Source organism: Lemur catta, chromosome 15, assembly GCF_020740605.2.
Source record: "Lemur catta isolate mLemCat1 chromosome 15, mLemCat1.pri, whole genome shotgun sequence".
NCBI classification, from domain to species: domain Eukaryota; kingdom Metazoa; phylum Chordata; class Mammalia; order Primates; family Lemuridae; genus Lemur; species Lemur catta.
Genome location: NC_059142.1, coordinates 33,790,347 through 33,815,196, shown reverse-complemented (window position 1 = coordinate 33,815,196; position 24,850 = coordinate 33,790,347). Strand labels below are relative to the sequence as shown.

General features: G+C 38.6%; 1 protein-coding gene across 5 annotated transcripts in view; it reads right to left on the bottom strand.

Annotated features, from left to right (window-relative positions):
* Positions 1–24,617, bottom strand: part of SPAG9 (sperm associated antigen 9) — a 132,973-nt gene extending 108,356 nt beyond the window's left edge. For all 5 annotated transcript variants that reach the window (XM_045526945.1, XM_045526947.1, XM_045526949.1 and 2 more), the window contains exon 1: positions 24,140–24,617. In XM_045526945.1, coding sequence (XP_045382901.1) covers positions 24,140–24,442 — 303 coding nt within the window. In that variant the 5' untranslated portion in view covers positions 24,443–24,617. The remainder of the gene's footprint in view (positions 1–24,139) is intronic.
* Between the last annotated feature and the right edge of the window lie 233 nt (positions 24,618–24,850).

The window sequence follows — 24,850 nt, the reverse complement described above, 5'->3', positions numbered from 1 at the left end:
TTTTCTATATTTTTAGTTGTCCATCTAATTTCTTTCTATTTTTTTTTAGTAGAGATGATGTCTCGCTCTTGCTTAGGCTGGTCTCGAAGTCCTGAACTCAAGCAATCCTCCCACCTCGGCCTCCTAGAGTGCTAGGATTACAGGCGTGATCCATCATGCCCAGCACATTTTTTAAATATTTTAAAGGTATTCACAACAAAGTTCCCAGTAGGGGCCGGGCGCGGTGGCTCACACCTGTAATCTTAGCCCTCTGGGAGGCCGAGGCAGGTGGATCGCTCAAGGTCAGGAGTTCGAGATCAGCCTGAGCGAGACCCCGTCTCTACTAAAAATACAAAGAAATTATCTGGACAACTAAAAATATATATAGAAAAAATTAGCCGGGCATGGTGGCGCATGCCTGTAGTCCCAGCTACTCGGGAGGCTGAGGCAGTAGGATCACTTAAGTCCAGGAGTTTGAGGTTGCTGTGAGCTAGGCTGACGCCACCGCACTCACTCTAGCCCGGGCAACAGAGTGAGACTCTGTCTCAAAAAACAAAACAAAACAAAACAACAAAAAAAACCAAAGTTCCCAGTAGGACTAGGTGGTTTCCTTTTATTACTATAATTTGCATACAGTAGTATTTTTATGCAAAGTAAATAGGATTTTGGAGGTTTTACCCTAGCCAGAGACATTCTGAAGAAGGAAAAGAAAAGTAAATAAATGCTCTTAGGTCATCTATGGACATTCATAACTGACTTAATATGATTTAACTTCTTGTCAGTAGCATGACTTTATAAAGTTGGTCACCCTCCACACCATACTTGGGAAACATTTGAATAATCATGATGGCTTAAAGCAACAGCAAAATCATGGCAGGAGGGGAGCAGCTTTTCAAATTACCCCTGAAAATTCTGGCTAGCCCCCGCAGCATAGGAGAGTTTGTTAGATCCCTGAGGTGTATTCATATAGAGTACACATCCTTCTCCCCTTCTCTGTCTTTGTCTGTCTGCCTGTTTCTCTCTCTCATACACACACACTTTTTTTAAAGGGTGAGGGGAGGAGTAAGAGCCAATGAATGAGATTTTTCAGCACATGTAATAAACACATCTTCACTAAATACCCATTTCCCTCTTCAATAACAGGCCATCAACAACATAGATATAACTTCAGACGGAACTCTCCTGGGAGCAACTAGACACTGTTTAGGGAAAAAAAAAATTAGTGGACAATACAGACTTATGTCAGGATTTAAAAAGAATAAGCTTTGTGATGAAGCACGCTTTCAAGTCCAGATGGCTTATAGGGATTGCTTTGCCCTACTGTTCTGGAGAAAAACAAATGAATACTTTGAAAAGATGAGCTCCCAAAAATTAAAAAAAAAGAAATCCTTAGAGATTGTTGTTCGTTGGAATAAAGGTGTAGAAGACCAAAACAAAGAAAAGAAAAGGAAAAAAAGCCATTTAAATAGTTACTTTGACTACAGTACTTGTCTAAAAAATAACATTGTAGCCAGGCACAGTGGCGTGGGCCTATAATCTCAGCAATTTGGGAGGCTGAGGTGAGAGGGAGGATTGCTTGAACCCAGGAGTTCAAGACTAGCCTGGGCAACATAGTGAGCCCCTATCTCTAACTAAATAAATTAAATAAATAAAACTAGCAAATAAAAGGCTAACACTGCTAAATGTCCATCATGATATCATCTTCCCCCTCACTCCGCATAGTGAGAAGAGCGAAATATTTCTGTCAAATTAAGTAATTATTATTAAATTCAGTTAAGTGTAATTGTTTTTCGATGTAGTGTCTTTTAAAAAATAAGAGAGGATAGAAAACCATATTAAATAATGCTCAAGGGACGTGATCCCCCCAAATCCAAAATGTGGAAAAAATTCTAACACAAATGATTTGGTTTCTTCAAAAATAATGTCAAGGAGGAAAAAGAGAAAAGGAGAAAGAACTTCTACACATTAAGAGAAACTTAAGAGACATATTAAACTAAGTATAAATGTGCAGGCCATCTTGTTTGGATCCTGACTAAAAATAACCAACTATAAAGCTATATTTATGAGACAATTAGGAAATGTAAATATTGGTTAATTATTAAATATTATTAAAGAATAATTATTTATAACTTTTAGGTATGATAATATAATAGAATTGCAGTTATGTTTTTTAAAAAGCCCTATCTCTTAGAGATACACTGATATACAGTCTTTGACTTGCTTTAAAATTATGGTGGAAATGCTGAAGGGAAGTTGGGATGTGCACATGAAAAAATACTAGGTTCATGTTGATAACTGCTAAAGTAGAATGATAGGTATATGGGACTTCATTATACTATTCTCTTTAATGTTTGGATATTTCTACAATAAAAAGTTAAAAAAGAAAAAACTTGGAACAAAATATTAGCAATATTTATACGAAAAATTTTACAACAAAAAACATGCTGTCATTAAAAAGCAAATATATCTAGCCTGGGCAACAGAGTGAGACTTTGTCTCAAAAAAAAAAAAAAAAAAAAAAAAATCCAAGCAAATATATATGCAAAAAGGGGCATCTACAAGGGCACTCACTGAAATGCTGCTTATAACAGTTCAAAACTGGAAGGTAAATGTCCATCAACATACAGTAGATAAGAAAATTATGACAGATTCATATTATGGAAACTATATACCAGAGAACTGGTATGGAGGTGAGGGTAGGGTTGAAAACAGGGGGGTTGAGTGGAAGTCTAAAATCAGTAGTTATTGCAGTAATATCCCTATCAGGACACCAGCCCCATCTCAAAGTGGCCAAGTGGCCCTCCTTGCTCCTCCACAGAGGAGTTAGAAAGTTTTTTCTGAATAAACTCAACCACAGAGATTTTAGACTACAGACCTTCTAGGCACAGCCAGGCAGGTGCCAAATGAAAAGAGTAATTAAGTGGAAGTCTACATACTGAACAATAATACTGACAGCCCCCTTTCTGTTCCTGCCTCACCCAGGCTGCCATAATGTAGATTACTAGGCTTATCTACCAGTTACCCCCACAAAGAGATTATCCTTCTCTGGAAAAACACAAATGTCTCTGAGAATGGAGCCAGGGATACTGAAATCTGGGTTCCCAATAAGCAGTAAACTGCATCAAGGCACACAAAGCTTCTGGCCCTCCTTTTTTAGTGCCTCACTTAAAATGTGAAGGAATAATTAAGGGTTATAAGGTACTTGAAGCTCCAATCTGAAAGAGAGAAATTAAACTATTAGGGAAAAAAAAATGGGACTCTGAAGAAACAGACAAAGCAGGGAACAAATATAAACTATAATTAATATACTCAGAGACCAAAGAAAGTCATTGCTCCCATAAAATCAGAATAGTATGCTATTTTTAAAAAAGGAGTGGGGAGGGAAGCAAAAACAAGAAAGAGCTCTTGGAAATTATTAAAGTATGAGTTGAAAAATCAAGCACTTTTTCTTTCTTATACAAACTACACCTTAGGGTAACCACAAAGTTGATGAGGGGAAGTTCTCCTTTATAAGAAAATCTAGATAATAAATGCTAAAGGAATAATTGGGTTAGAATAGCATCATTTCCCAACCCTTAATGATAGAATAGGGAATATTCAGTCATTATTCAGATTTTCCAGGTTGTCTCATACATGCTTTTACAATCAAGATCCAAACAAGGTCCATACATTGTATTTGGATAATACATCTCTTAAGTCACTTTTAAACTATAGATTCCCCAGTCCTTTTCACCCAAGTGAAAATCATAGAATAGTATGAAGCTATTAAATAGGATAATTTAGATCTATCTATGTACTTCCAGGCATAGGTTGCTGTCAGTTATGAGTGAATGAAACTGAATAGGCAATTCACAAAAAAGTACAATCATCAATAAATGTAATAAAACATGCTCAACCTCACTAGTGATCTGAGAAAAGCAAATTAAAACAAGAGGGTTTCATATGTGAGATTGGAAACAGAAACTAAAAAGTATGATAGTGCCAAGTTGGCAAAGATACAGGGAAATAAGAACTCTTACACACTACTGATGGGAAAACAAATCACTACACTCCCATGACAAGCAATGAGGCCCATCTAGTTAAGTACAAATACATACCCTAATATTTGGCATCCTATTTCTAAAATGCCTATCTTTGAGAAGCTCTTACCAAGTGTTACTGCAACAATATTTGTAATATATAATGTGGTAATGAAGAACGAATAAATAGTGGTATATTCTATGATGAAATACCTAGCAGTTAAAACAAAAGAATTAGATGTATATGTATATATTAACATGGCCAAATATAAAAAAAGTAAAAATAATAAAATGCAAAATTATTTGAGATGTAATAGTGTGATATTATGAAATACATATTTGGTCTTAGACCCCATTTCCTGACACACAACTCCTAAAATCCTTAGAATCTCCACAGTGATGTTTTTTTGTATGCTACTGAGTTGACCAGTGGCTGGCAGCCCTGAGGCAGTTTAAGGATAGGGGCTGGTCACCAGAAAGACCAAGGCATGACCAGAGGCTTGGGACTTTCAGCCCACCCTGGTGATCTGAGCAGGAGCTGAAGGTGCAGTTGATCACCAATGGCCAATAGTTTAGTCAACCATGTCTACATAATAAAGCTTCCATAAAAACCCAAAAGAGCAGGGTTCATTCAGAGAGCTGAATACCTGGGGGTTCCTGGAGGATGGAGCACCCCTTCTCCCATAGTTTGCCTTATGCATCTTTTCAACTGTATCCTTTGTTACAAACCAGTAAACCTAAGTGTTTCCCTGAGTTCTGTAAGCCACTCTAGCAAATTAACTGAAACTGAGGATGGGGTTGTGGGAACCCCAATTTACAGCCAGTTGGTCGAAATAACCTGGGGCTTGCTATTGGCATTGGAAGTTGGGGGGAGTGTCAGTCTTGGGTACCTCAACCTGTGGGATCTGATGCTATCTTGCTATCTCCAGGTAGACAAGGTCAGAAGTGAATTAAATGACACTCAGCTGGTGTCCACTGCAGAACTGATTGCTTACTTATTGATGAGGAAAAAACCCACACATTTTGTCACATAAGTCTTCTGTGTTGGTTGGTGGTGGTGCTGATGTTGTGATAGCAGAGGGAAAACAGTTTGTGTTTTTTTTTCACTCATCAGTAACATTTAAAAAAAAATTTTAAGCTCCCAAAGCAATACTATACATAGTCTATAGATACATATATCTCAGTAAATGTCTAAAACCACGAAATTCACAGGTCACTTTTGTTCTCCTTCTCAGTACCACTTCACTACCCAGATGACTTTATCTTTATCTTGATGTTCTGAATTTTTTAAGAAATAAATATTTTCAGTAAAAATAAACTGCCAATATTTTACTGAGTCATGAGTAGATGGATGTTTTTTACATTATTCTCTTTACTCTTCTATTTTATGTAATTTTTTTTGAAAGAGTGAGGAAAGTTTTGTGATTCCAGTAAAATACGATTGAGTTTCTCTGAAATATTGGTTCTTGAGTTTGAGGGAGGGGTGAGGCAGTTATAATCACAAACACCCTGAGAGATTTTTTCCAAAGACTCAGGCCCAGCCTACCAGCACTTCTTCCAAGGAGAGTCTCACAAGCTTGTGGGGGTGGGAGTGGGCAGGTTCAAAGAATTAGCTATTTTGGAAACATTCCTCCAGGTGGTTGGGGGTCCCACCTAGTGTAATGAGAAGTCAGCAAGGGTAGCTAAACCCAGAATGGATACTGACTTCTACAGTCCCCTTGAAGCCTCAAACCAATTCCTAACTACCCTCTCTGCCTTAGCATAGTTGTCATTCAACTGCTCTGTATGAACAAGGAAAGATATCCAAGACAATTTACGAGTTAAAAAGAAAATCAAGATACAGTATACTATATACGGTATGATCCCAAACAATTTAAAATATATTCATATATGAAAGTGCATCTGAAAGACTGGATATCCAGCTGTTAATAATGAGTTCTCAGCTGGGCGCGGTGGCTCATGCCTGTAATCCTAGCACTCTGGGAGGCCGAGGTGGGTGGATTGTTCGAGCTCAGCAGTTCGAGACCAGCCTAAGCAAGAGCGAGACCCTGTCTCTACTAAAAATAGAAAGAAATTAGCTGGATAACTAAAAATATATATAGAAAAAATTACCCGGGCATGGTGGCGCATGCCTTTAGTCCCAGCTACTTGGGAGGCTGAGGCAGTAGGATTGCTTGAGCCCAGGAGTTTGAGGTTGCTGTGAGCTAGGCTGACACCACGGCACTCTAGCCTGGGCAACAGAGTGAGACTCTGTCTCAAAAAAATATATATATACATATATATATACATATAATGAGTTCTCTCTAACAGGGAGGATTCTGGAAGTACTTCCACAATGCTTTGTTCATTTTTGTTGTTGTTGTTTTAAAAAGTGCACATATTTTTCTGCAAACAGGAACAATAAATAAAAACTAATAAAACCATTAGATAAAATAGTAGCCAAACAAGAACCACACACATGGAAAAATTTACTCACTGCCTAAAAGTATCATCCCTAATTGTATAAATACACTCAAACTTTACTATTTATATTTAACTCAATATGTCCTTCACTATTTTCCTTGCATCTCAGGTCTATTTTATAGTCCTAATTAGTCCTGTGACTAATCACCATGGCAAACACAGACATTTTCTACTGTCTTACCCAAAAATACAAGAAAAGAGAAGAGCTCATTGGCCTGTGACTGAGGTTATCAAGCAGGAATTGATTACCACACCCACAAAGCCTGAAAAAGTGTAGTACAAGTTAAGTAGACCTTATCTTCTTCCCTACTCTGAATGGGGGGGAGGGGGAGAGTAGACCTTATCTGAAATGCTTGGGATCAGAATTGTTTCAGATTTCAAATTTGAGAATATTTGCATACACATAGTGAGACATCTTGGGGATGGGACTGAAGTCTAAACTTAAAATTCATTTATGTTTCAAATACACCTTATACAAATATCCTGAGGGTAATTTTATATAATATTTTTAATGATTTTGTGCATGAAACAAAGTTTGTATACACTGAACCATCAAAAAGCAAAGGTGTCACTATTTCAGCCACCCATGGAGATAATCTGTGCTTTGGCATCACCATCATTTCTGACTCTGAATTTATGTCATTGATAAACAATCATTTTCTTACACTTATTCACACATAAGTACTTAACAGTAAAAAAAATATGACATACCATTAATACAATGAAAAAATGTGTTCAGGGTAACCTGTGGCATCATGTTGGTACTCAAAAAGTTTCAGATTTTGGAGCATTTCATACTTTCAAATTAGGGATGCTCAACTGCACTATGAAGTTTACTACCTCAGCCAAGAGATGCTTTACTGATTTTGTTATATGGTTTTGTGCTTCTGTAGGTATGGGATCAGTATCTTACATTTGTGACTTTAATTTAGAGATATTAAAAACTTGACACTGTGGTTTCAACACATGATTATGTTACGAAAATATTCTTCTATTATTAAAAAAATTAGAAATTGCTATCCTGAAAAATGGAGTACATGATTATTAAAGAACATTTAGAAAATATCTACAAAGAAAAAAATAGTGGATAACTATTTTTTTTACAGTTTTTTTCTGTGGGTTTTTAAAAAAATTTAATGGGAATTTTCAAACATACACAAAAGTAGAGAATAATAAAATAAACCCCTATGTACCACCACCCAATTTCAACAATTATCAGTATATGGGGACTCATTTTATTGGTATTCTTCCTCTTTTCCCCCAGCAAATTTCAACACCATACCCTTTCAGTTACAAAAACTTTAGTATGTATTAAAGTTACATTTTTATATACAATCATCCCTCCATGTCCACAGGTTCTGCATCCACAGGTTCAACCAACTGAAGATCAAAAATATTAGAAAAAAATAAAAATAAAAAATAACAATATACCAATAGAAAAAAATACAAATTAAAAATAATACAGCATAACAACCATTTACATAGCATGTACATTGTATTAGGTATCATAAGTAATCTAGAGATGATATAAAGTATATGGGATAGCCAGAAAGTGGCTCATGCCTGTAATCCTAGCACTCTGGGAGGCCAAGGCAGGAGGACTGCTTAAGGTCTGGAGTTCTAGACCAGCCTGAGGAAGAGCAAGACCCTGTCTCTACAAAAAAATCGAAAAATTAGCTGGGTGTGGTGGTGCATGCCTGTAGTTCCAGCTACTCTGGAGGCTGAGGCAGGAGGATTGCTTGAGCCCAGGAGTTTGAGGTTACAGTGAGCTATGATGACACCACTGCTCTCTAGCCTGGGTGAGAGAGCGAGACCTCATCTCAAAAAAAAAAAAAAAAAGTATATGGGAGGACATGCATAAGTTATATACAAATATGTCATTTTATATAAGAGATTTGATCATCCTTGGATTTGGGTGTCCATGGGACTCCTGGGACCAATCCCCTGCAGATACCAAGGGACAGCTGTGTGTGTGTGTGTGTGTGTGTGTGTGTGTGTGTGTGTGTGTGTGTTGTATACACATATATCTCTATTTTATCATTTTGATTAAAAGTCATCAATGGCCTCCCACTAGAATACAGTACAATCTTAGAATATAACCCAAACTCTCCAACTTGGCCAGCCAGACCCTGTAAGTTATTTGCTCCTCCATGCCTCTCCTATCTCTATTACCTCCCATTCCCTTCCTCTAGAGTGGCTGACTTCTTTTAAACTGGTGCCTTCCTCAGCACTTCATTCTATCAGCCTGGAACACCCTCCTCTGATAATCTCCTCATGCATCATGTCATAATAGAAATGCTATGTCCCCAAGTGGCCTTCCCTGACCATCCTACCAAAGAGAGGACTCAGTCATCATTTTAGCTTTTCACATATAATTTTAAGTTTCAGGTACATACATATGCCTTTTGGGGGGGATTAATTTTATACTACTCAAATTTAACTTGAATTATAAAATTAGACTTCTTTCTTGTCAAAAGCAAAATATTTCCAGATGTCAGAAAAAAATCACACCCAGACCTAAAAATGTGTCTGAATAGCTCTGAATCATCTCAATAGATAAGAAAAGGCATTTGACAAAATTCAACATTGCTTCATGATAAAAACACTCTGTAAACTAGGAATAGAAGGAAACTCCTTCAACCTGATAAAGAACATCTACAAAACTCTACAACTAACAACCATGATTTTTTTTTTAATATTTTTAGTTTTTTGGAACCTTAATAGCCAACAATTTTATTAATATCACACAAGTTTGCTGATTTATAATATATTCTGGAAATTACCAACATCACATTGACATCAAAGTTGCTTTCCTTAAACAGTTTTTTTTTTTTTTTTTTTTAAGAGACAGGGTCTCATTCTGTCGCCCAGGCTGGGGTGCAGTGGCACAATTATAGCTCACTGTAACCTCCAACTCCTGGACTCATGCAATCCTCTCACCTCAGCCTCCCAAATAGCTAGGACTAAAGACTACAGGTGCTGATTTTATTTTTATTTTTATAGAGACAGGGTCTCACTATGTTGCCCAGGCTGGTCTCAAATTCCTGGCCTCAAGCAGTCCTCCTGCCTCAGCCTTGCAAAGTGCTGGGATTACAGGCATCAGCCGTTGCACCTGGTCAACTAACATCATACTTAATGGTGAAAGACTAAATGCTTTCTCTCTAAGTTCAGGAACAAGAAGATAAGAATTCCACTCTTGTTACTTCTATTCAATAGTGTACTGGAGGTTCTATTCAGAGCAATTAGGCAAGAAAATAAAATAAAAGGCATCCAGATTGGAAAGAAAGACGTAAAGCATCCTCTATTTGCAGATAACATGCCATTGTATACTGTTAATAAAAATCTTAAGGAATCCACAAAAAAGTATTAGAACTATAAATGAGTTCATCAAGGTTGCAGGATACACAAGATCAACGTACAAAAATCAAGTGTAGTTCTAAACATTTGCAATGAACAATCAGAAAATGAAATTAAGAAAATAATTTCATTTATGATTGCATTAGAAAGAATAAGATACACGGAAATAAATTTAACAAAAGAAGCACAAAGTTTATACCCTGACAACTACAAAACATTGTTAAAAGAAATTAAAGAAGACCTAATTAAATGGGAAGACATCCAATGTTCATGGACTGTAAGACTTAATATTGTTAAGATGGTAATATTCCCCAAATTAATCTATAGATTCAACAAAATCCTATGAAAATCTCAGCTAGCTTCTTTGCAGAAATCGACAAATTGATCATGAAATTCATAGGACCCAGAATAACCAAAACAATCCTGAAAAAGAACAAAGTTGGAGGACTCACACTTCCCAATTTCAAAACTTACTACAAAGCTACATTAATGAAGACAGGGTGGTACTGGTATAGGAACAGACATATAGATCAATGGAATAGAATTGAGAGTTCAGAAATTGTCAATTGATTTTTAACAAGGGCACCAAAACAATCCAATGGGGAAAGAACAGCCTCTTCAACAAATGCTGCAACACAACTGGATATCCACATGCAAAGAAATTAATTTGGATTCCTACCTTCATACCATATATAAAAATTAACTGAAAATGGGTCAAAGACCTAAATGTAAGAGCAAAAACTATAAACAGTCGTAGAAGAAATCATGGGTGTAAGTCTTGGTAACCTCAGACTAGGCAATGTTTCTTATATATACACTAAGAATACAAAGAAAAAATAGATACAAAGGACTTCATCAAAATTAAAAACTTTTATGCTTCAAATGGCATCATCAAGAAAGTGAAAAGACAACCAGTTAAGTATGGGAGAAAATATCAGCAAATCACGTATCTGATAACAGACTTGCATATACATACAGTGGAATATTATTCAGCCTTAAAAAGGAATGAGGCTGGGCGTGGTGGCTCACGCCTGTAATCCTAGCAGTCTGGGAGGCTGAGGCGGGAGGACTGCTGGAGCTCAGTAGTTCAAGACCAGCCTGAACAGCCCCATCTCTACTAAAAATAGAAAGAAATTAGCTGGACAACTAAACATAGAAAAAATAAGCTGGGTGTAGTGGTGCACGCCTGTAGTCCCAGCTACTCGGGAGGCTGAGGCAGGAGGATCATTTGAGCCCAGGAGTTTCAGGTTGCTGTGAGCTAAGCTGATGCCATATAGCATTCTAGCCCACGCAACAGAGTGAAACTCTGTCTCAAATAAATAAATAAATAGGAATGAAATAATGATATATGCTAAAATATGGATGAATCTTGAAAACATTATGTTAAGTGAAATAAGTCCGACACAAAAGAACAAAATATGGTATGATGGTATGGGAAATTTTACCCCCCACACACACCACATACAAAGGACAAATATCATATGATTCTACTTATATGAGGTCCCTAGAATAGTTAAATTCATAGGGACCAAAAGTGGAATAGAGGTTACTAAGGGCTAAAAGGAGGGGAGAATTAGAGCTATTGTTTAATTGGTATGTTGTTCCAGTTTGGGATCATGAAAAAGTTCTGGAGATGGACTGTAGTGATGGTTACATGAAAATGTGGTACTTAATACCATTGAATTATATACTTAAAAGTGATTAAACTTTGAAATAAAAAAAAATGTTTAACTAAAATTGTTTGTACCCCATAATACTTTCAAATAAAAAAGAGAAAGTTTGACCAAAATTTTCTGTACTCTGTGATACTTTAAAATTTTTTAAAAGTGATTAAAATGGTGAATTTTATGTTTCGTATACTTTACAATGAAAAAATTTTTAGAGGGCAGGTACAGTAGCTCACACTTGTAATCCCAGCACTTTGGGAGGCCAACGTAGGAGGATCACTTGAGGCCAGGAGTTCAAAACCAGTCTCAGCAACATAGAGAAACTCTGTCTCTGCAATGAGCTATGATCGTGCCACTGCATTCCAGCTTGGATAACAGAGCAAGACCATCTCAAAACAATAATACTACATGATAATGATAAAATAATAATAAAACAAGTGTCAAACTGAAATTTCAGAGATATCAACTGTCAAACTTCATATGTAAGGAAATCAGACATTTCATACTTAATAACCTAATACTAATTAAGACTCATCATTCTTAAAAGAGCAACTCACAACTGAAAGCACAAAAAAAAAATCGGAAGGGAAGGGAAGGGAATGGATAAAAAAAATAAAAAGAGAAAAAAAATCATCACTCTGAATCACTGTGAATCACAGTTATAAACCATATTGCATTATATAGTCTGTGATGCCTTCAAGATAAAAATCCAAACTTGACAACATAGTCCTTTACTCTCTCTCTGGCCCCTGATTACAGATTCAACCTCAAATCTTGCCACTCCCCCATATGGCAGAAAACTACCGTATTTTTTTAAAGAACATATGGAAAACTAATACTTGCTACTTACATATATTGAAAAATTAAATGTCATGTTTTTGTAATTCTCTGAATACGTCACATATTTTCAAATCTCTCATACTTTGCCTGTGACACATGACCCAGTTAAATGTCACCCTTTCTCTTAGAAGCCATCCCTCAGGTCAAGTTAGCCATTTAGCACCTTGCACATATAGTACTTATTCATAACAATTACATAAGATTATTGGTTTTTGTTTTGGTTTTTTTTTTTGAGACATGGTGTCAGTCTATTTCCCTGGCTAGAGTGCAGTGGCATCATCATAGCTCACTGCAACCTCAAACTCCCAGGCTCAAGCAATACTCTTGCCTCAACCTCAGAAGTAGCTGGGACTACAGGTGCATACCACATCAGGCTAATTTTTCTTTTTATTCTTTTTGTGGCGATGGGGTCTTACTATGTTGCTCAGGCTGGTCTCAAACTCCTGGCCTCAAGCAATCCTCCTGCCTCAGCATTACAAAGTGCTGAGATTACAGAGGTGAGCCACTGCGCCTGGCCCTAATTATTATTTATATCAGCTACCCCAGTAGACCATAAACTCAAGGGCAGTACCCTGAACTATTCATTCTTGACCCCACACTCTGGGCACAAAACATTTAATTAACATCTGCTTTGTAAGTGAATAAATGGGACAGATAGGTAGGTAGGTAGATAATCAGACATACAGGTAACATTTAGTAACTATTAACTAAATGCCTGGAGCTTTGAAAAACTCATTTTTCTTGTTTAATCCTCACAACATCCCTATGAGATTATTACTACAGATTGAGGATTCCTAATCCAAAATGCTCCAAAATCTAAAACTTTTTGAGCATGGACATGATACCACAGGTGGAAAATTCCACATCTAACTAACCTCGTGTATACAAACTTTGTTTTAAGCATAAAATTATTAAAAATATTATGTAAAATTACCTTCAGGGTATGTGTATAATGTGTATATGAAACAAAACAAATGATTTTCAAGTTTAGACATGGGTCTCATCCCCAAGATATCTCATTATGTATACAAATATTCAAATATTCCAAAATCCAAAAAAATTCAAAATCTGAAACACTTCTGATCCCAAGTACTTCAGCTATGAGATACTGAACCTGTATTACAGTATTATTCCCTATTTACAGATGAAGAAACTTGATTACACAGTCAAAAAGTAACAGAGCCAGGATTTTGAACTAAGGCCAGCTGAATATATTGTCCTTGGCCACTGCACTATATTACTTTTTGTAACTTTCAGTATCCTGTTTCAGTGACACCTGTCATCTATTAGGTATAAAGACAACATGTAAGTACTTATCTCTAATAGAGACCCTCCTTAATTTGCTATTTATAACCTATTAAGGGCTAAGAAACTATTTTATTTAAAATAAGGTAAATAAGTACTTTGCCTTTAAATGTTTCTTCAATAAGTCAAGATCATGAACTTTAATGCACAGAGCTTGGAACATTTATTTCAGCGGTTCAGAAATTTCTGTTGAATTCCTGGCTCTCAGCCAGTTTAATTAAAATTGAGCAAATTACTGACTGAATTCCTATCCCAAAATAAAAGCATTCTTTAAAGAGTTAAAACTAAACAAACCCATAAATGAGTAATTTCTGTCAAATGTTTCCCAAATCACATTGAACAAGTTTAAGTAGACTATTTCCATAGTAGAGCCATAGACAAACAATTGTCTTTTTAAAAACTTACCCTTCTGGTTTACAAAAGACTGGTTTGATTCTACACTTGTTTAACTTTTTAAGAGGTGTTTGTTTTTGAATAGGTAGCCATACCAAAAAAAAAAAAAAAAATGAGGCTAAAACAACAGTTAACTGAAAGAAAATTCAAACTGAGGATTTGATAATTAAAATTAAAAATTTGATGTATATCATAACAACCTAGCAGAAGTTTTTAGAAATTAATAGATTTCAATGCCCAAAAAATAAATGTTTATTCTTCTTCAGAACAAATGTTTTCTTCAGAAATAAATGTTGTTTTACTAACAATTTTACTTGTTTCTGTAGGGAACTGCTGAATTCTAATTAGAAATGTCTAACATAAGATTCTATGCAAATAGTTAAAATCAAGTTTTGGCACTTAATCTTCATTTGTGTAGAAAATTTATTCACACAGACCAACTTATTTCTCAGCCAGTAACTCAGAAACAAATATTTGTGGCTAAGGTGAATAAAAATATAACAGAGGGCCACTACTAAGTTCAAGATAATCAGAGAATCATGGTACAAAAAGGACTTGATCACCCAGCCCAACTTTTGCAAATGCAGAATTCCTACAATACTTCTGACAGTAATTCCAATAATCTTAATATTTCTGTTTTTAAAATGCATAAATATTTATAGAATACTACATATAAGACAATGTAGGTAAAGTATCTGAAATAACTATACCCAGTAGAAGTCATGGTTTTTCTGTATATGCAAAAGTCAAAGGACTTATTGAAAAACTTTTTGGAAGTTTCAGCATAACTTGGCATCAATAGTAAGAACAATAATTTGAATGCACAAAGAGAACTTTAAATGGCTAGCCTTAGCAATTTGACCTTTAGCACATTCATCCATCCAACCAAGAAATATCTATGAATTACCTACTGCATCCTAGTAGTCTGGTGAGGGAATAAAAGCAGTTAGTTAGTTTGGAAGTGCTATGAGACTAGGACAATATGCTGCAAGAGGATATAAGATGTGCACAATCCATACTTGGGTGATTACAAAAGGCATTCCAGACTTGAAACCTGAAAGATGAATAAAGATCAATTACGGGATAATTTTAGTTGTCCACTCATGGATTCAGAAATATTCACTTGGCCATTCTTATGTGTCAGCTACTGGGATACAGTGGTGAATGACACAAAGTTCCAGCTCTTTGGAGTTTGCATTCATGGTGAGAGATGCTGGTGGTCTGTACCAGAGTAGTAGAAATGGATTTGGAAAGAAGTAAAGAGATTCCAGAGATATCGAAAAGTTAAAAACAAAAGAAGGTTAACAACGGAGGTGTGGGAGAGAGAAGAGTTAGGGATGGTGACTAGATTTCTGGCCAGGTAGATGGTGATATCCTTTACAAGGATAGGTAACAAAGGAGGAGCCACCTTGGGAGATATTCACATCCAATAAACAATGATAATATGGATCCAAAACTCCAGAGAGAGGGAGAGAGAGAGAGAGATCGATCTGGCCTTAAAGTTCTTAATAGGTTTAAGTTCCATAAGGGAAGGACCTTGTCTGTTTTATTGACAAGTGTTTCCCCAATGAGCACAGTACCAGGCACATAGCTGGCACTCAATATAAATATGTGTTAAATGAATGAGATATACATTTTGGAATAATCAGCAAATGGTAATTGAACCCATGGGAATGGATAATACCAGCAAGGCAGTATGTAGAGTGAAAACTAAAGAGGACCTTAGAAGGAACACCAAGGCACACCAACACTGATGTGAATGAAAGGAATTCACAGAATGGTCAGACAGATAAGAGAAAAACCAAGAGATTTCAAAGTTGCACAGCCTAAATATAATGTTTCTCAAAGGAAGGAGTCGCCAAAAGAGTCAAATGTTGCTGAGAAGTATGAGAAGAAATAAGACAGAAAACAGAAGAAATGTTGAAAACTTACTTTTTTGAACTTTCAAGAATAATGAGTAGGAGATACTCTGAATATGTATGTCTAAAGTTTCAGATCTAAATAATTATCTTAAAAGATTATTTGCTGCATGGGCAGCTTAACCTTTTATAAACTTGTTTGTTCCATCTAAAGTGCCTGCCTCTTTACTCTTTGTCCCATCACCCTGTTGATTTCCTGCATGGCATCTATCAGAATCTGTATGTAATTAACTGGTTTGTTTCCTCTTTATTACAATACAAACTCCAAAGAAGCAAAGGCTATCTTCCTTGTCTTTTGTCTGTGGCTATATCCCAAGAACCAAGTACCATGCCTGCTTCAATAAATATCTGTTCTTTCTGAGCATCTGTGTGTCTATTTACCTTTCTATTTACTTATGGGAATAGGATAAGATAGAACTAAAAGATCATGGCATTCCCTTTTAGCCCTTAAAAAAACTGCAGGAAGAACAAGTCAAAATACGTTTTAAAGGGCAATAATAGAATCCAGAATCACAAAAATTCTAGGCCTATTTTCTGGAAAGAACTTATCACCAGCCCTTTAAATTACAAGTAAAAAAATTTCTCAGGCTCTATCATCTTAGTGGAGAAGCAAGCAGTAGGAATAAGGTATCTTGGAAATACATGATAATAGTAAAAAAAAAAAAAAAAAAAGCTCCTAGCAGAAACATTAAACGTAGAGTCAGTTTCTCAATTTCTGCATCTCAAAGTTTCAAAGGGGAGGAAAAAAATCCTTAATATTTTTTATGCTATAATTTTAAAACAAAACTAACCAATTTTAATTCAGTTTTATAGATCTCAAATTGAAATTTTCTTTTTTAAAACTAACACCTTGCTCATGAAATTAAATTGAAATTTCTTGGGTTGGGCATGGTGGCTCACGCCTATAATCCTAGCACTCTGGGAGGCGGGAGGATCACTTGAAGCCAGGAGGTGAAGGCCAGCCTGAGCAAGAGTGAGACCCTCCCTGTCTCTACTAAAAATAGAAAATATTACCCTGGTGGTTGGGGGAGGGGAGATGTGCCTGTAGTCCCAGCTACTTGGGAGACTGAGGTAGGAGGATGGCTTGAGCCCAGGAATTTGAGGTTGCTCTGAGGTAGGCTGACACCATGGCACTCTAGCCTGGGCAACAGAGTGAGACTCTGTCTCATAAAAAGAAAAGAAATTTCTTATAGAAAAGTAACTAAAGTGTAAACAATCATTTTCTCCTTTCCAGAGGAGTTACATTAATTCATTATAAAAATATTAACAGCCTATTTATTTCTACAATAATTGACATACACTATGCTCTTAAAAATTAATTCAAATGGAAGCTGGGCACAGTGGCATGTACCCATAGTTCCAACCCAGCCTGGGCAACACGGGGAGATCCTGTCTCAATCAATCAATCAATCAATCAATCAACTGAATGGAATATTAGCAAATGTTCTCGAATGTAAGTAATATTGTGGTTATATGGGAGAATGTTCTCATTTTTTAGGAGATAAGTGTGTTAAGTACTGAGAGGTGAAGTGTCATAATGTCTGGAATTTACTTTCAAATGGTTTAGCAATTAAAAAATGTATATGTATGTATGTGTGCCTGTGTGTATACTCACATCCACACATGTATCTACACAGATAAATAAATAAAACTACTGAATCTAAATGTGTGTATACAGATAACAAATGTACATTTAATGTTTCTGTAGGTTTGAAAATTTTCCTAATGTAATTTCCTGGAACTGGCGAGGGGAACTTACTGAAAAAGTTTACTAACCTTAAAAAAAAAAAAATAGTATTTAAAGTTCCTAATGCCATCAACTTCAACACTTCTCCGCTGTATTAATATGTAAATTCCCATGGCTCAGTTCAAACATTTTTGGGCACGCATGTTATGCCAACAATTAAAGACTGGAATTCCTAAGAAAATAAAATGCAGGCTGAGGCAGTGGCTCACGCCTATAATCTTAGCACTCTGGAAGGCCAAGGGGGACGTGGGGGGATAACTTGAGCTCAGGAGTTCGAGACCAGCCTGAGCAAGAGTGAGACCCTGTCTCTACTAAAAAAATAGAAAAAACTAGCTGGGCGTGGTGGCATGTGCCTATAGTCCCAGCTACTCAGGAGGCTGAGGCAGGAGCATCCCTTGAGCCCAGGAGTTTAAGGTTGCTGTGAGCTAGGCTCAGGCCATGGCACTCTAGCCTGGGCAACAGAGCGAGACTGTATCATTCATTCATAAATAAATAGATAGATAGATAAAATGTAGTACTGTATTTAAACCAATAACTAAATATCACTGGCCAAGATTTCAAAATGTAAAATAGAATTTATATACATACATCGCTAAATATCAGCTTTTCGAATACACACACTACATAAATTATTAAACTGGGTCTTTGTTGAATTTTGTGACTTCAACCTAATAATTTATTTAGGTAACAGCTGTATTCATTATTAGTGCTGAGCAGAGTAAAAAAGGTGTTTTAAAATAACTCAGCCAGGCCAGGCGCGGTGGCTCACACCTGTAATCCTAGCACTCTGGGAGGCCGAGGCGGGTGGATCACTCGAGGTCAGGAGTTCTAGACCAGCCTGAGCAAGAGCGAGACCCCTGTCTCTACTAAAAATAGAAAGAAATTATCTGGCCAACTAAAATATATATATAGAAAAAATTGGCCGGGCATGGTGGCGCATGCCTGTAGTCCCAGCTACTTGGGAGGCTGAGGCAGGAGGATTGCTTGAGCCCAGGAGTTTGAGGTTGCTGTGAGCTAGGCTGATGCCACGGCACTTACTCTAGCCTGGGCAACGCAGCGAGACTCTGTCTCAAAAAAAAAAAAAAACAAACAAAAAAACTCAGCCATTAGTCAACGGAACAAAAGAATATACTTGCTAGGTTCTAACACCAGTTCTCCTGGGAACCAAAGGTTTGATATGATTGAAGTACACAACATGCAGTTAAAAGGTAATCTAAGAATTCCAAAGCGGGAATCTTCTAGTCTCTTAAACACAAAATTAGATGTGTGACCTACGGGACATACTCCAGCAGTCTATCAAGTAGTCTTTCATCTACCCTTTGATTAGAGGTACCAGATTCAGTTAGGTACTATACCCAGTTTTGTATTCTCTCTTGTGGGTTGTTTTTTGTTTTTTTTTTTTTTTAAGAGACAGAGTTCTCCCTATGTTGCCCAGGCTGGTCTCAAACTCCTGGTCTCAAGCAATCCTCCCACCTTGGCCTCCCACAGTGTTGGGATTACAGGTGTGGGGTGCCGTGCCCAGTCTGAAGTGTATTTTCAGACATATGGGTTTCATGTACAAAATAATGTAGGTAATATAGAAATCAATGAATCACCAGAATATATTCTGGGCATTCTAAAACTTAGATTTGAATTAATAAATTAAGATCTTTATTCCAGTGACCCTTTATCTAACTGAACCAACAGAGAAATTAAGTCAGCACCTGAGACAATTCTTGGGCCAAAAACTGTTAGAAACTGAAGAAACCACAAGATACTGGTTTTCAAAAACCACTGAACACTTACCACAAAGGGGATTTATTTATAAAATGAGTTTGAAAACTTTAATAAATAACATGTATACTCAAACATATAAGATGCCAAATGCTAACATGCCATGGACCAGCAACTCATTCTTTTGTATTGACAGATCATCCGAACTGCCCTTCACCTGCTGCTCCGCTTTTGTGAAATGAAACCTAAATTATAGCAAAGCTAAATTCCCCAGGACCCAGAGTTAACGTAAATAAAGCTAAAAATCTCAAGAACTATTCTAATTTAAATGACAAGTGATTGTGTGGGCTAACAGCACAAAATAAACAATGTTGAAGTAAAAGTAGAATTTCTGCTTCTTAACTTCCAAAATCCTTAATTGCCACCATCAACAATTTTAACCTACAAGTATACAAAATTACTCTTTTATTCCTTTCACTTGAAAAAGTCACAAAACTCAGTGAAAAGACTTCAAATTTTCCCTTTTAAATGTTTATTAAAGAGATTAATTTAACTGTCATTATAGATTATTTTACAAACAAATCAAAATTAACTTCTTCAATAGTTTTGATTAAAATATTTTTATGAATGAATGAGAACTATGACACAAAAAAGAGCACTGAATGTCAGTGTCTATTTTCCTGCCTATGAGTCTTATGGCTCCAATGTTCATACACTTCCAAAGACAACAACTTGATTAAAGTCTTCATAAAAAAACAATTTTTTTACTGCTTTAAATGATGATTCATTGGGGAAAAATTAGAAAATTCTTAGTGGTATCTCTCACCTCAGCACTTAATCATCTTTTTTTTTTTTTTTTTTTTTTTTTTAAGTAAAAAGCCACAGAGGGCCGGGCGCAGTGGCTCACGCCTGTAATCCTAGCCCTCTGGGAGGCCGAGGAGAGAGGATCGCTTGAGGTCAGGAGTTCGAGACCAGCCTGAGCGAGACCCCGTCTCTACTAAAAATAGAAATAAAAATTATCTGGACAACTGAAAATATATATAGAAAAATTTAGCCGGGCATGGTGGCACATGCCTGTAGTCCCAGCTACTCAGGAGGCTGAGGCAGGAGGATTGCTTAAGCCCAGGAGTTTGAGGTTGCTGTGAGCTAGGCTGATGCCACGGCACTCACTCTAGCCCAGGCCACAGAGTGAGACTCTGTCTCAAAAAAAAAAAAAAAAAAGCTACAGAGAAGAAGTGGTCACAAAAATCACAACATCTCTTCATATATGCTTCTATCATGAAAGGAAGGAGATACGAGGTATTTAGGGAGAATGAAGATGGCGCATCTTCATTTTTATGTGCAATCTCCCTCTACTCAGTGATGCTAAATAAACTGTTACTGTGAAAATAATGGTGATAAGACACAAGACCCACAGGATTACTTGAAAATAAATTCCTAAGAAAAAGGTTCTTTAAACTCATGTGCCTACTTTTTGGAGAATCTTTTTTTTTTTTTAATTAAAGCAATTCATGCCTGTTTTAAAAGAATTAGAATGTGCACAAAAACATGAAAAAACACTAACATATCCAAGAAAAACATCTCTCTCAGATCAATTTTCTTTTCTTTTCTTTCTTTTTTTTTTTTTGAGACAGAGTCTCGCTCTGCTGCCTGAGCTAGAGTGCCGTGGCGTCAGCCTAGCTCACAGCAACCTCAAACTCCTGGGCTCAAGCGATCCTACTGCCTCAGCCTCCCGAGTAGCTGGGACTACAGACATGTGCCACCATGCCATGCCTGGCTAATTTTTGCTATATATATTTTTAGTTGGCCAGATAATTTCTTTCTATTTTTATTAGAGACGGGGTCTTGCTCTTGCTCTGGCTGGTCTTGAACTCCTGAGCTCAAAGGATCCTCCCTCCTCGGCCTCCCAGAGTGCTAGAATTACAGGCGTGAGCCACCACGCCCGGCCTTCAGATCAATTTTCTATCCAGATTTTTATTTTAAAAAGTCACTGACTTAAAAATAAGTTATTCAACAGCTTCACAGGGCTTATTCTGGATAGAGTAGACAGGAGGCCTCGCTGAAAAAGTGAAATTTAAACTGGACACAAAGTTAGGCGATAACCAGGGAAAGCTCTAAGGGAAGAATATTCTAGGGTAAAAGAACAGCATGGGAGAAGGAGAAGGACAGGTCTTGGTTAAGAAATGGAAAAATGTGTCCCAGAGAGCCCAAAGGGGAAAGTGAGGGGATAAAATGACAGATTTCTTGATTAGTATTTGAAACTGATTCAAATCTACCTACAATCCGCCCTGCTTAAGAGCTGTTAATGAATCACTAAAACAGCAAAAGTAACTCCACACAAGAAATGCAAATGAAAGCAAAGAAAAAAACAAAGATATTCAAATTAAGTCCTATCATTATAAAAAAGATTAAATTTCTAACTCCTTGCTGAGAATTCCTGCAAGCAAGAGATTATAGTACCTCACACTGTTCCTAAAACATTCTCACCATTTATATACCCTCCTCAATTTCCACAAAGGTGCTCAGCAGGTACTTTACACTCTCTGGTGATGGATAATTTCCATGCTTTCAAACTACTTTTGCTGTAAATAGCCAGAGGCACTTTTTTTTTTTAATCAGTCAGTTCTCCCCACCCCAACAAGAGTAGGTTCAGAGCAACTCCCATCCTGAGGCACTTTTGCTGTAATAACAGACTGTTAGACTCTATATTAAAGGCACAAAGCACCCACAGAAAATTAAACACAGAATTCACTCCACATATTGGCCCAAGAGAGATTGGATTTTTGGGTACTAGGCAAAACTTGATTTATGGTCTTACTTGAAGACTGATAATGAGGTGGTTTTATGTTTGTGGCCTTGGAGTTGGCTCATCTAGCATTTCATCAGTGTTCTCTGTGCTCAGGTCACGGCCCTTTGCCCAAAGGTTACTACGGAGAATTTATAGATGTGACTGAAAAAGTATACACTACAAAGAAACTCACTGGATAACCTAGTTTTAAAAAGTCATTTACTTAAAACTAATATAAAACCCAGAGTCTAGCCCTTGGTCAGTTTTATTTTCTGATTCTGCAACCTGTAGCAGACGGTTTTCTCTGCACGTGAGACCTTGGCATTTTGCCTGTGTTTGCATGGACTGACAGAAGTTTAAGGCTGGAGGGAGCATTTCCTTTACCTGAGGTTGTACTGGACCTGCTCCTCACCTGTGTGTATATGGGGTTAATTCCCCAGTCTCTTCCATGTATATCCACACACTGCCAAGGGCCTGTATGTGCACCAAGAAGCAGCAAGCCATCTCAGAAGCAGCACTGGACCTGTGTTCTACAAAAAGCGCTAATAAACTAGCAGAAATTGTGATCCCATCATTATTTGATTTTTCAACTCTTCCTTCCCTACATGAAAGGAAATACTCTTGAAATAAAGTCAATTGTGTTTGGCATATTCAATGGCATTGCTTTGAGAAAACTGGATCACAAAATCAGAACTAAAAACCATCACTACAGTCAAGCTTTAAAAAAAAAGAAAGAAAAAGCACTATTTAACCAGGTGCAAAGGTACATGTGACAAAACATAGTTTAATGGTATTACCATTTAGTGTTAGGAAACAAACTACTAAACAAATCTCACATCCTAAAATTTTCCAATTATTTTTGAAAAATAACATGTCATTCCTTCAATAATTAGTTATTTAGTCTGCTTCAATCACCATGTATTTAGCCAGGTGTGCTGGGTGCTCAGGAAACAAAAACAAACAGAACACTTCGCCTGCCTTAGATAAGTTCCACAGAAATAATGCCAACGCTGGCTGAAAGTTAAAATCCTTGACACTCTCAAGAAGCCAAAGACCTATCACTTGCACCTCAGAACTCCAAAAGGTTCACAGACTCTAGGTGAGCACACCCAGGTCACTGCTCAGGTGTTAGAGTTAACAGCCCCGCAAGTACACCTGTCAAATGCAGTCTGAGAAGAAAACTCAAGAGAGGAAAAGTGTTGTCACCTATACCGCCGCAACCCCGCCCCTCCCAGCACTTTTCATAAATAAACAAAGCGTTTTAAGGGGAACTGTCCAAGGTTACCACCTGATACGGAGGAATGCTTTGGCGTGGGATAACAGTAAAATAAAATTGTATACTCTATATATTTATTGAGCACTGCTATACAACATCTAAGTGTTGACAAAGTGTCAACTAAGGCACCTAGAACGCAAAATAAGACCTCTTTCTCGACAGGATTAAAACGTCAAGAGGAAACTGACCGAAAGAGGGAGATCTCTAACTTCCCAAAGCAGCAGCAACCCCCAGGAAAGGTACTGGAACCAGCGGAAGTTACATATCCAGGACAGAAGTGTCCCCCTCCCCAAGGATAAAAGTTTGAACCGCCATCTGACTATCCTACGGTGGTCGGAAACTTCCCTGAACAACAAGCAACCAGACACCCTAAAATCTCCGCCCTTGGCCAACCCCAGGTGCCCTCATGCCAGGCTGTCGCTTCCTGCCTGGGCCTTGCCTCCCCATCTCACTCCCTCTCCCGGACACTCACTGGCCTGCCTTGGCTCCCAACGCCGGCCTGGGTCCCGGGATACCTCGAGGCCGCCGGGCTCGGTCTCGGGGGGCCTCGGCCTCAGGCCCGCCCTCCAGAAGGCCCGGTGCGCCTCCTGTCCCCGACCGGGCCGCGACCCCCGGTCCCCGGCCGCCCTTGGGGCCGGATCCCGCGGCCCCCGCCCTGCCCGCCGGCCCTCACCTCCTCGGCGTGCTTGCGCAGAGCCTTCTCCCGCTCGTACTGGGTGATGAGCTGCTCGTTGTCGTCCCGCAGCAGCTCCAGCTCCACCTGGTGCTCCTGGTCCTGCGCGAACACCGAGTCCAGGTTCTCCAGCACGGCCACCACCAGTGGCATCAGCTCCTTGACCACCTCCTCGTCATAGCGCCCGATGAGCCGCTCGAACTCGCGGTAGATGGAGCCGGCCAGGCCGGACACCCGCTCCGACATCACGGCCCCGGAGCCGCCGGGCTCCTCCTGGTACACCACACCGTCCTCCAGCTCCATGGTGGCAGGCAGGCGGGCGGCCCGGGGCGTCGCCGGCTGAGGGGCGGCACGGGCCCGCACGGGACGGCCCGGGCTGGCGCTGGGGCTGGGCCCGGCGGGGCGGGGGCCGGGACCGGGGCCGGGGCCGGAGAAGGGGAGGGGTGGGGTGTGCGCCCTCACCCCAACCGCCGCTGCACCAACTGCCGGGGCGGCCCGGCCGCGCGCGCCGCACGTCATCCGCGGGGCGGGGCCGGCGCCGCGTCGGCCCGAGGGGCGGGGCGCCGCGGGAGGCCGGGCGCGGCCGGGGGCGGGGCCGTGCGTCATGGTGCGCCGGCGGAGGGAAGCCGTGGCGTCAACATCCGGCGCCGTGCGGCCGGCGCGGACGCCAATGGGGGAGACGCCGAGCGGAGGGTGGGGAGAAGTGTCAGA